Source organism: Oryza brachyantha, chromosome 2 (genome assembly GCF_000231095.2).
Source record: "Oryza brachyantha chromosome 2, ObraRS2, whole genome shotgun sequence".
Taxonomy (NCBI): Eukaryota; Viridiplantae; Streptophyta; class Magnoliopsida; order Poales; family Poaceae; genus Oryza; species Oryza brachyantha.
Genome location: NC_023164.2, coordinates 17,341,110 through 17,352,268, shown reverse-complemented (window position 1 = coordinate 17,352,268; position 11,159 = coordinate 17,341,110). Strand labels below are relative to the sequence as shown.

At 41.0% G+C, this 11,159-nt stretch overlaps 2 protein-coding genes across 5 annotated transcripts; both read left to right on the top strand.

The window, feature by feature from the left end:
- Positions 1-518: 518 nt before the first annotated feature.
- On the top strand, positions 519-2,444 carry LOC102722271 (protein HHL1, chloroplastic). Of its 2 annotated transcripts, XM_015843589.2 has the most exons (7): positions 519-889; positions 984-1,121; positions 1,225-1,311; positions 1,408-1,455; positions 1,800-2,012; positions 2,154-2,216; positions 2,335-2,444. In XM_015843589.2, the coding sequence occupies exons 1-6, from the start codon at positions 599-601 to the stop codon at positions 2,169-2,171; spliced, it is 795 nt and encodes a 264-aa protein (XP_015699075.2). In that variant the 5' UTR covers positions 519-598; the 3' UTR covers positions 2,172-2,216; positions 2,335-2,444. The 2 variants fall into 2 exon arrangements, with proteins under 2 accessions (XP_015699075.2, XP_040376903.1); XM_040520969.1 differs by lacking the exon at positions 2,335-2,444 and having other exon boundaries at positions 520-889; positions 2,154-2,245.
- A 127-nt stretch (positions 2,445-2,571) lies between these two features.
- LOC102699290 lies at positions 2,572-8,287 on the top strand. Of its 3 annotated transcripts, none has more exons than XM_040520967.1 (7): positions 2,572-3,099; positions 5,390-5,652; positions 6,752-6,901; positions 7,008-7,113; positions 7,181-7,297; positions 7,386-7,556; positions 7,633-8,287. In XM_040520967.1, the coding sequence occupies exons 1-7, from the start codon at positions 2,923-2,925 to the stop codon at positions 7,870-7,872; spliced, it is 1,224 nt and encodes a 407-aa protein (XP_040376901.1). In that variant the 5' UTR covers positions 2,572-2,922; the 3' UTR covers positions 7,873-8,287. The 3 variants fall into 3 exon arrangements, with proteins under 3 accessions (XP_040376901.1, XP_040376900.1, XP_040376902.1); XM_040520966.1 differs by having other exon boundaries at positions 5,390-5,716; positions 6,732-6,901; XM_040520968.1 differs by lacking the exon at positions 2,572-3,099 and adding an exon at positions 4,100-4,139 and having other exon boundaries at positions 5,390-5,716; positions 6,732-6,901.
- The last annotated feature ends 2,872 nt before the right edge of the window (positions 8,288-11,159 follow it).

Genomic DNA, 11,159 nt, shown 5'->3' with positions numbered 1-11,159 from the left:
TATATAACAGTATAATTATAGAGAATAATCACCACTGTGTGCTCGCAGATCTGAAGGCATGTTCCTTACACGTGTTAGGTCTCTTCGTGCTGCCACTTGCCCGGAGACCACGGGCTCACTCCACGCCGGCGCCGGGCCCAGCACCGCCGTCGACGTTGGCCGGCCCAGCAGCGTACATCCGCATCCCTGGGCTCAATCTGGCCCGTCTCCGGGAGCAAGCGGGCCTTGCGGCGGCCCGGGCCCAGGCAAGAAATAGGAGGCCGTTCCATGTGCAACGTGGCGTCCCCAGGAGAAGCCACGCAGACTGCAGCTGTGCCTTCTCTACAGAAATCGGGTGTCCATTGACCGTGGCCACGCCACGTATGCCGGGAGTCGTAGAACAGGAGCCGCATGACCACCCTTCCTCTCGCCGACAGGTGGGCCCGGGACTCTCGCGCGGGCCCACGCGTCAGCAGCCACCCCCCCACGAGATAAGCTGAAGCCTCCGCGCTTATCTTGCCACCTCCTCTCCTCCACTGCTTCTCCCAGTCCTCGTCGTCGACGGCCACACCCGCACCACGTACACGGCAGCGCGAAACCGGAGGAGGAGGAGGCGCCAATGGAGATGGTGGGCGGCGTGTCGTCGCTGAGCGCATCTTCGCCGGCGCCGGCGCGGCTGCGGCAGCTGTGGCACGGCGTCGGCGAGGCGGGAGGGGGAGGGTTCATGCTCGTGAGGGCGGCGCCGAGGCGGCTGCAGGCGGCCGTGGGGCAGAGGCGCGCCGCGCTGGTGGTGGAGGCGCGGGGGAGGGGGTGGTCGGACCGGCGGTCGCAGCAGCAGCGCATGCCGTCGCTCCCCAAGATCGAGGACGACGGCAACCCGCGCTTCGTCATCTTCATCCGCACCGCCAATGTTTGTGCCCGCCGCTGGAATTCTCGGTTCCCCTCCCCCATCGGCCATTGCCGTGCGTGTGATCAAGGTCTGTGCTTATCTCCATCCTCTGCAGGTGTACTTCTGGTACCCGCTCAACGTCGTCACCGGCGGCACGACGGCGAAGATTATGCTGGCGGCGAAGGACAACTTCCTCGGCAAGTACATATACAAGGACACGCTTGCCAGAAACCTTGCCGCTGTCATCTACAAAGTAATTAGCGCCACGTGTTTGCTTACGCGATCCATTCGTGTAGATTTCTAAGGCTGGTCGAGTGATTTGATGCGCCTGTCTCATGATCTGTTTTTTTCTGAAGGATGAGGATGAGATAATAGATACTGCAAAAGAGCAGTACCGGGTGCTGAAGACCGAGAATGAGTTTCGATATGGCTACAAAGTTGTGGTAATTTTCTCGGTCCTCGAAAGCTTTGTGTGTGACTTTCTGCTATTGAAGTCAAAATTGACAGTGCCAATTTACTCATCTGATCTGGTTGAACAGGAGAATGCGAACCTGAGGTCTGCGCTGACAACAAGTAATGTGATCGAAGTACGTTTCGCTGGCACCATTTCTTGTTTCTTGTTAAATTTTATGAAGTTACTGCACAGCAATTTCTCATGAATGTAAGAATTGAAGTCCCCCGAAAAATTAATTGTTATCCATTAGTCTTGCTTTATCCCAGAAATTTGCTAGATTTTTACTGATCAGTTTAGTCTCCCAGTAGACAGTGGTAGTAGCTAGCTCAGAATATGTTGTCCTGGAAACGAGCTTCTATGCAGTTCAGTGAGGGTGATAGGCATTTTATATGGAAAATGTGAAAATGTTCATTTTTCAGTAAGCTTGTCTTGAGCAAGGTAGGAAGTCACTAACAGTAAGCGTACTGCTTATCCCAGCTCCCAAAGAAAGAAGAGCTCAAAACTGTGGTCGACAAGGTGAAGGACTTCTTCGGCGATGTAACATCTGGCGCCAAAGAGTCCTTTGGGCAGATTACAGGAACTGTCAGCAAAGAGGCAGAAGCACCAGTGGAGGAAGAGAAGCCCTGGGTGAAGAGGCGAAACGAGAGGAAGCGAAAGCAGAAGGAGAAGCAGCAGCAGAACCAGGGATCAGTAAGTGTAGAATGCTCCTACACAATTCCATTACTGCTTCCTGTTATTTGAACATTTGATTTTGTGAATCTATAGGCCTTGTATAGCCATCATGCTCAGACGTTCTGACTTATCTGCATGGTTACCATATCTAATCTGCAGAGACAGAGAGCTGATTGAATCGTGCAGGCAGTATACCAGAGATCGTCAAGTGAACAGCCGGCTGTAATTTTCCTGTGTGCTTGTTTCTCAACATTTTCGATTTTTTTTTTGCCAACAAACAGTGTGTAGCCTGCCTGTAACCCTGAGTAACTTCCTTTGTTCTTCTCACTAAAATGTGCAGCTAGAGCCTCCCGGGACATTAGAAATTGGTATTTTACGGACTTATGGAACGGCGAAGATTACTGTTGTATATTATTCTCATTTCCTTGACGAGTTACAGTGGCTGTCTGACCGCGTATGACCGAATGCCATTTATCTGTATTCTGATATCTTGCATTCGTTCAGTCTCTGAAATATCGCACCTAAAAACATCAAAACATGTTCTGAGAACGAAAGGAATTACGCTTGCTCTATCGTGCAATTCTCTTTCGGAAGCTGATCAAGGGACATGTACTTCGAGCAGACGAGCATGTCGAGACACATATATCAAACTGTGAGGAACCAGAGAGAACATCCGCTGCAAGACTTGAACGAACAGATTCAACGCAGAAAATAAGTCAGCGGACGTGAGAATTTGATGTGCACTCTTCTCGTTCTACCCACGTGTCACTGGCCATAGCTCAGCTGGGCGAACAGATAGGATTGGATTCCCCGTCCCGCTCACAGGCCATCTGCCCATCTCGTCCGCCCCGGCAGTCCCGCACCCTCGCGTCATGAGCGCCTCCTCCTCCTCCGGCTGCCTCGCCCGGCCTGAAGCGGCCAAGGGGAGATGACCCCGCTTCGTCTTCCGGCCACTCCGCCCCCGCCAAAAATCCTCGCCGCGCCTTCTCCTCCTCCCTCTTCGCCGACTTCGGGAGCCGCGAAGAACAGCAAGCTCGCCGCGCCCGCGGAGGTTGTCGGCAGCGTATTTGCCGGCGTCGACGGCTTCACCGTGCCCTCTAGCCAGGTGACCCTCGCGCCCCTTCTTAATAATGCTCTCTTGATGTATATATACCATGTAATTTACCACGGAGGGCAAAACCACAGATTATAAAATAAACAAGAATAAAAATAAAATTTTTGACAAAGGGTAAAATGATATTTTTAAAAGCTGATTTAACACCGTTAGTATACTTTGGATTAAGGAGGTATTGAGTTAAAAAAACAGGCATAAAAATGAAAAACCTAAAAAGAGAGATAAAATCAATATTAAAGATCAAAATAAGGGTACGAACGAAATTGTCCAAATTGTGAAACCATTTTAAATTAAGCTTGATGTATTTTAGAGTGTATGATTGTAACTATTGGGTGCAAAAATAAAAATCTGTGTCATTTATTTAGCTATTTATTGGATATGGAAAATTAAGACACTAAAATTAAAATAATAATCAATTTGCAAGATTATGCAAATCTCAGCACAATGAATTACTGCAAGCAGCATGCAACTCAAGTTAATCTCTATATTCGAATTTCGAGTACATAAAGACCAAATATATCATCAAATATTCGAATCAAAGGCTACTAGAATGCAAAACATGCCAAGAAAATAAGAAATAAGATGAAACCAAAAACTGACACTTGTCATGACCCTACCTGTTTTATATTGTTTGGTTAGATAAGTATTTAGCGTTGTGATAGCGTCAAGAATTTTCGTTTTGTGCCTAGGGACAGCTCATGCGATGGCTGGAGTGTATTTTTCGAGCAATGCAACGTGCCACGTGACGTGCTATCCATCGGAGCCTGCCTATCTCTCTGCTGCCATGTCCTCTCTCTATATATATATATATATATATATATATATATATATATATATATATATATATATATAGATATATATATATATATATATATATATATATATATATATATATATATATATATATATATATATATATATATATATATATATATATATATATATATATATATATATATATATATATATATATTACTTGCGTCCAAGACTTCAAGACTTCAAAAGTGACCTGTAGTTCAATGGATGGAATGGTTAGCTCTCTACCAAAAGTTTCTGTGTTCGAGGTGTTTAATAGAAATTTTTACTTGGCCTTTGTCCACTGAAAATCATATTTAATTTTATTTTTTCTAACACGTCTATAATTAGTGCAGGTGCCAAATTAATTGTTAAAATATTTTAGTCTCAAATTTTATAGTTCTGTTTATCACCTAAACAAATATAAATTCTCAAAATAAATCATTTTTATTGTGATTTTAGTGTAGATTAGTTTGATTGTTGTACAATATTTCTACATATAAATAATTTATTTATGTACAAAGTTATTCATATGAAATTCACGTCTAAATCGGATTCAATCCATTGTTCTAAAATTACACGACAAGGCTGTTATGGGGAGAAGAAGAGCCTATATGGGAAAAATAAAGTAGAAAAACAGAAAAAAGAAAAAAAAAGAGAAAGGTAAAAAATTGAAAATTAAGAGGTTCTTATGCAATATTTAATATTGAATATTTGTATCGGATAAAAAATTAAAGAGTGAGGACCCATAGAACTTATTTAAAAATAACATAAAAGGTTGTTTTAGTGTGCCACCATCTTTTTTATTTAATGCATTTATAGTATTGAGCGTAATTTAATATTCTCAATTATAATCGTCTTCCCAATCAATTATATGTTGATCACAGTTTACTATACATAACTCGACGTATAATTTATTTTCAAAACTTATTTAAATTTATACAGTTAATACTAACTTAACCCAGTACAACGCACGGTTTTTTTCTAAGTATACAAATAAATAATGTAGGTATCCACTATTTTTATGTCTGTCTATAGAGTAAAACGCAAATCGCAAATGTATTGTATAGCAAAGTAATATTTAAATAATGTCATCTCCTTTATAATATAAAACTAAAAACTTATCATCAAACTATCTAGTTAATATACACATGCTACAGAAAAGAAGAGAATTTCATTTAGGGGCAGAGGTAGAAAATAAAGCACATGTGTCATCAATATCGAAATACACTGTAAGAAAAATTATGTTTAAGTCCATCGGATATGTATATACCTGTATGGGTCCTAATATAGTTTACAAATTTATAATGAGCAGTAGGCTCAATTAAGTTTATCTCTTTGTGCGTGGCAAAGCCACACTTGCTTTCTAGTTTGGGCTAAATTACAAACTGGGCCAACAAGTATTCAAGTCCATGAACCCGCAACTCTACGAAGCCGATTGCACCATAGCTATCAATAATACATAGGAGTACCTGGCTTGTTGCAGATAAGGCACCAAAAGATTGCTGCTCCTCGGGGTCGCAAGATGGGTGCCGTGGATGCCGCCGGCGGGGGCGAGGTGGACGTGTTCGACGCCGGCCGGTGTGCCGACGGGTACGCGCTGGGGCTCGCCGTGGGGCGGCGGTTCGGCGAGGCCATCCGGAGCAGGATGCGCGGCGACGCCGTGCTGCGGCAGCAGCTGCTCCCGTTCGCGGCAACGGCGCCGGGGCGGCCGCTCGTCGATGCGCTCCGGGACGCCAACCGCGCGAGGTACCCGCGGTACTGGGACGAGCTGGTGGGGACGGCCGACGGCAGCGGGGTCCCACTCCTACATGTATAATGACTATAATTATATTTTTTATGTTTACAGTAGCAAACTAAAATTTGAATTTTTAATTTTAAATTTAGAGTTAATTTTAGGGTTTTCTCACCGAAGTTTATTTTTTATCCTTTGCTTTTTAAATTGCTAAGAATACGTACATAAAATTTTTATTCATAAATTATTTTTATTTATAAGAATGTTATTGGACTTTTTTGGAAAAAAATCAAACAATCACCTCTTATTTCGCCCTCTCTTGTTTGCGTCTTCTTTTTTAACTCCCAGGTCACAAAATCTAAGTGTTGTTTGGTACTCGCTCTGTTTGAGAGATTAAGGTTAAGAGATTATGATCAGTGAAGATAGAAAAGTAAGTAAGAAAAATTAAATAATAACTGATTGTGATGCGTAGGTAGGTGAAAATATACTTACATTGTTGGAGAAAGTTGAACTCGTTTATGTCATTGTATTTTTGGACAGTGTGAGTAAAACATGTGTACCAATTACCAATATGTTTAAATTTAACCATCAATATCTATTTAAATATTGAGTCAACTTGTAAAATTGACACGGCTATACTAGTGTTCAAGTTAAACTATTATAACTTTGTTGCCTCATTTATTAAATATATTTTAATAGATAATGTCATCGACTTTTTAAGTACATAAGTTGAATATTCGTTCTTTTTAAAAAGTTATAAGTATGTGAAAATGTAAGTTATAATTAAAATATATTTATGTAAGTTTTTTTAATAAAATGAATGGTTAGAAGTGTGAAAAAAATCAACCCTTCCATTTATTAAAATACAAGAGAATACAATTTTTATAGGTTTTATACTGATAACTAATAATCAAATCAATATATTGGGTGACTGGCAATGTTCAAAATGTGCATCAATTGATTTAAAATATATAAAGATGCATTATTACCTTTTGAGTGTTTTTAATGGTTGCAAGGACATGTGGATTTAAGATCAAGTGTGTTTTGGATGGAGGTAGGACATCTTAATTGTGCTGACACGTGCGAGTGACAGGTAATTTTGGTCAACTTCAGGAAGGAGATCCTGCCGTTCATCACCAATGAGGATCATCACCACGACGAGGAAGAAGCCGACGACGACTGCTCGGACGTGCTGCTCGTCAGCGAGTCGACGGCGATCGCCGGACACAACGAGGACGCCAACGTCGCGCTGCTCGGCCACACGTACGGTAGCCGCTGATCCGGCCACCCTCACCTCACCTCTTCTCGCTCGCCCTGACGAACAGCCGGCAGCCGCTCAGCCCCATTGAAAAGCCTCTGTCGTTTCCAGGTACGTGGTGAAGGCCACGTCGCCGGACGGCTCGTCGTCGTTCACCGCCTACACCTACGCCGGCGAGCTCCCGACCTGCGCCTTCGGCTTCAACAGCAATGGCGTGGTGGGTGTCAGTGTCACTCTGAAACTTCCATTTTCAACCGTTTCCAAGTTCTGACAGGTCTTGTCAGGCGTTCACCCTCGACTCTGTCCCGCCGGCGCGCGGCGAGGTCGTTGCCGGCGCCATCGCCCGGAACTTCGTGTCGCGCGACCTCCTCGAAGCGACGAGCCTCGACGACGCCATGAACGTAACTCACAACACATCAGCTCGTTTTCTCATCTCATCGGTGTAGTAGCTTATACGGATCGATCAGCGTGTGCGCGTTTCTGGAGCAGACGGTGACCTCGCCGGACATGTCGGTCGGCCACAGCTACAACCTGATGGACGTCCGGCGGCGGCGGATCGTCAACGTCGAGACCGCCTCCGGCAACCGCTTCTCCGTGCGCGAGGCCGGCGCGGCGCCCTTCTTCCACGCCAACATGTACCGCCATCTCCAGGTGGAGCAGGTAAGGCTAGCAACAACCGTTTCTTCCATTTCCATGGCCAGCCTCCATGACCGATGAAACATACCGGTGAACGCAGGTTCACGACGAGAACTCCATGGCCAGGGAGAGGAGAGCGGCGGAGTGGTCGCCGGACTCCAAGGAGAAGGCGCTCTCGCTGCTCGGCGACACGGCTGACGGCAAGTACCCGATCTACATGACCGGCCCAACGCTGTACACCCTGTGCACCGTCTTGGTTGATCTCGACGAGGAGACGATGACCATCTACAAGGGGAACCCGATGAACCGAGACGCAGTTCGAGTGTTCCGTATGCTGTGAAAACTAGCAAAATAGATGAGCTTGTTAGTTCTTCAAGTGAGAGAATTGGCAAAGCATACCCGATTCCTATTTGTAAGTTGTAACTCAAAGATGGGTCCGGATTCTAACAGAGGATCGTTGTTCATGTGAGTTGCGCAGTGAAAAAAAATTCCGTGCACAAATGTTGTAGCCACAGTCACTGCAGCACCGTAGCAATCAGATCTGATCCATTCATGTCTGATTCAACGATTAAAAATCAGTACAAATTCACTGTACTGTTTATCTCTGTAATAGTACATGCTACAGAGGATCCCAGCTCTTCGGGTTCATAGCTTCAGATTTTGTACACTCTAGGTGCCATTTCAGATTTTCAGTCAGTCGAAAATTTGTTACATGACCATTCATTTTTATTTCTCTCAGTTTAAATTTGGGGTGAACTGGCCAATCCGTGAAATACAGTAGATGGGAAGGCAGTAGTATTACATTATACAAGAACTCTGAAAATCATATCTTAGTGTGGTCATCAATGTGTTCTGACTTTACAATGCTGTGACTTACACGATGAGTAAAAAAAGGTTAAAAACAACAGTTCTGGAAAGAAATCAAATGTTTTTTTCTGGAAAGAAATCAAATGTTTTTTCTGGTAATCTCACTTCCACCTGACGTCCGACGTGATCTGCCTTCTGAATTTGATTACCAATCCTGTTGGTAAAGTAATGTCATCTCTTCTCTAATACCGAATGCCGTGCAATTTCTCGGGCGAAGAACATGCCACGTGGCGCAACAATAAATCGAGCTTTTGCTTCCTCCGGAGAGCCGTCGGATTTGCTTGCTGGTGCTACTACCACCCCGCTTCTTTCTTCTTCCCGCGTGTTTTCTTCTTCCCGCGCGTGGCAGTGGCAGTGTGGCACAACGTGCTTTTGAGCCTCGGAAATGACAAGTGCTACAGCTCGTAGGAGTACATAGGTCTGTGTCTAAAAACATCACATCGAATCTTTAAATATTTAATAAAGTATTAAATATATATAAATATTAAAATTAATTACATAGTTATAAAGGAAATCGTGGGACAAATCTTTTAAATCTAATTACGACATGATTAGCCATAAATGATACAGTAATCAACATGTGCTAATGATGGATTAATTAGACTCAAAAATTCATCTAGCGGTTTCCATGTGAAATCTGAAATTTGTTTTTTCATTCGTGTCCGAAAACCTTCTCCAATATTTAGTCAAACATTCGATGTGACTTTTTTGCCAAAAGTTTTTTCCAACTAAACACCACCAAAATATGGAGTTGCAGGTGCACTGCTACCAGCCTACCAGTACTACACCGAATTACAGTGTGCAGGCGCAGGTGCCACCGTGCAGGCAGAGGGTGGCATACTGACAACAATTATCTTTATTTTATTTATTTTAATTTCTAATACATTTATTTCTTACTTTTACAATCTCAAATATAATTATTATTTAGAAATGAACTTATTTATGACAAGCTAAATGGGATGAAAATGATCTTATATTTGAACAGTACTAATGGATTTTGGAACTAGATACAAATATTAATAAACTATTTGTCGCTTTTAGATTACTAAAAAGTATATATATAAAAGTTTTATTCATAAATTATTTTTAAAAAATATATTGATTGATTTTTTTCCCTAAAAACCAAATAATGGCCCCTACGATTGGTTGAGATGAAAAAAAATAGGCTTTGAACACTACTCATCCAAAAAGTTTACAGTTTTTTACTCAACATGTTTGTCCCACGGACATTTCAAGATCCTACTATTGCTGATGCACGTGACCATAAGTTGGAAAGATTTTTGAGAAAAAAATATAACCTATAGGTCAAATATTTATATGTACGTGTGGCTAGTGACTTTAAAACTAAAGCTAAAATATAAAATATGGTTATTCCTTATTTCATAATTAACTTGAAAAATAAACGCTTTGTGCATCCTAGTTGTTTTATATGTCAATATGTTTATATGCATTCTACTCTATTAAATACATAATCAATTATTTTTATCCTAATCATCATATATATTGTGTATCACAAAAAAAGTTAGATAGAAAGTACTGAAATTTACATGTGTAAATATAATTATATCGTAAATGCAGGTATCATGGTGGGTAAGATTTAACTATTTCTTTTTAGAAAATCTACTCCATATCATTGAGTTTGCATCGATTCAACGATCAACCATTAACTTTGTCGAGTTCTAAGATATACCCTTGGTTAGTAATTTTATCTACAATATACCCTTGGATCCTATACATTTATAATAAATATCCAAAATACCCTTTAGACATACAAGATTGACTATTAATTTGTCATGTTAGAAGATCGAGAAAATTATGAAAATTTTTGCTAGCATTCTAACAAATCATTATAGTTTGTGGGTATCTTTTAAGATTTTTTTTCATATTTTATTTTTTGGAAAAATATTTTCTCGATCTTAAACGATACCCACAAACTATAATGATTTGTTAGAATGATAGGAAAAAATTTCATAGTTTTCTCGAGCTTCTAACATGATAAATTAATAGTTAATCTTGTATGTCTAAAGACATTTTAGACATTTATTACAAATGCATAAGATCCAAGGGTGTATTGTAGAGAAAACTGCTAACCGAGGGTATATCTTAGAACTCGACAAAGTCAATGTTGAATCGATGTAAACTCAATGGTATGGAGCAGATTTTCTCTTTATAATATAACAATGTGTTTTTAAAAATCCTACGGTTAAAAAGTATTACATTGGTACTTTAATATAAGAGATTTTAGAGTGAATGTTGACAAACATTTGTACATATTTATCTCTAGAATCTTTTAAAATATATTTAAGGATTGAGATACTAATAAGTCCTAAGTCATTTATTGTCTGATTAACTAAGCTATAGAATATAAATCAAATATGAATTTTGCTATTCAATAGAGGCATTTGCATTCTTCCCATTATATTCAACTTTATTGGTGTTTCTATCCCTACTTATTTTTAACTTTATGGTTTTATCTTTATTTTTTGAGAAAAACAAAGTGAGTGTTTTGCCCATATGGCCATATTCTTTAAGAGGACCTAGGGTAACCACTATGCCTCAAAAAACAGTTAGCAAGGAGTCTTATTATGAGTTTCATCATTATAGAGAGAAGCAATAAGGTGGGTGCTAAAGGAAGTGGATAAAGTTTTATTTCGCATCATAATTATTAGCATGAAAAGAATATAAATTTAAAGGTGTTTAGCTTTTTTAGCTTTGGAAATTGAATGTTGTATGCACGTTTTAAACCCTGGAGAGATCGCA

Bases quoted from the DNA above. Each gene is read 5' to 3' on its own strand.
- LOC102722271 (XM_015843589.2), top strand. From the start codon at position 599: ATGGAGATGGTGGGCGGCGTGTCGTCGCTGAGCGCATCTTCGCCGGCG. The intron at 890-983 runs GTTTGTGCCCGC...CATCCTCTGCAG, and splicing joins TCTTCATCCGCACCGCCAAT to GTGTACTTCTGGTACCCGCT. The intron at 1,122-1,224 runs GTAATTAGCGCC...TTTTTTCTGAAG, and splicing joins TTGCCGCTGTCATCTACAAA to GATGAGGATGAGATAATAGA.
- LOC102699290 (XM_040520966.1), top strand. From the start codon at position 2,923: ATGACCCCGCTTCGTCTTCCGGCCACTCCGCCCCCGCCAAAAATCCTC. The intron at 5,717-6,731 runs GTATAATGACTA...TGCGAGTGACAG, and splicing joins GCGGGGTCCCACTCCTACAT to GTAATTTTGGTCAACTTCAG. The intron at 7,298-7,385 runs GTAACTCACAAC...TTTCTGGAGCAG, and splicing joins GCCTCGACGACGCCATGAAC to ACGGTGACCTCGCCGGACAT.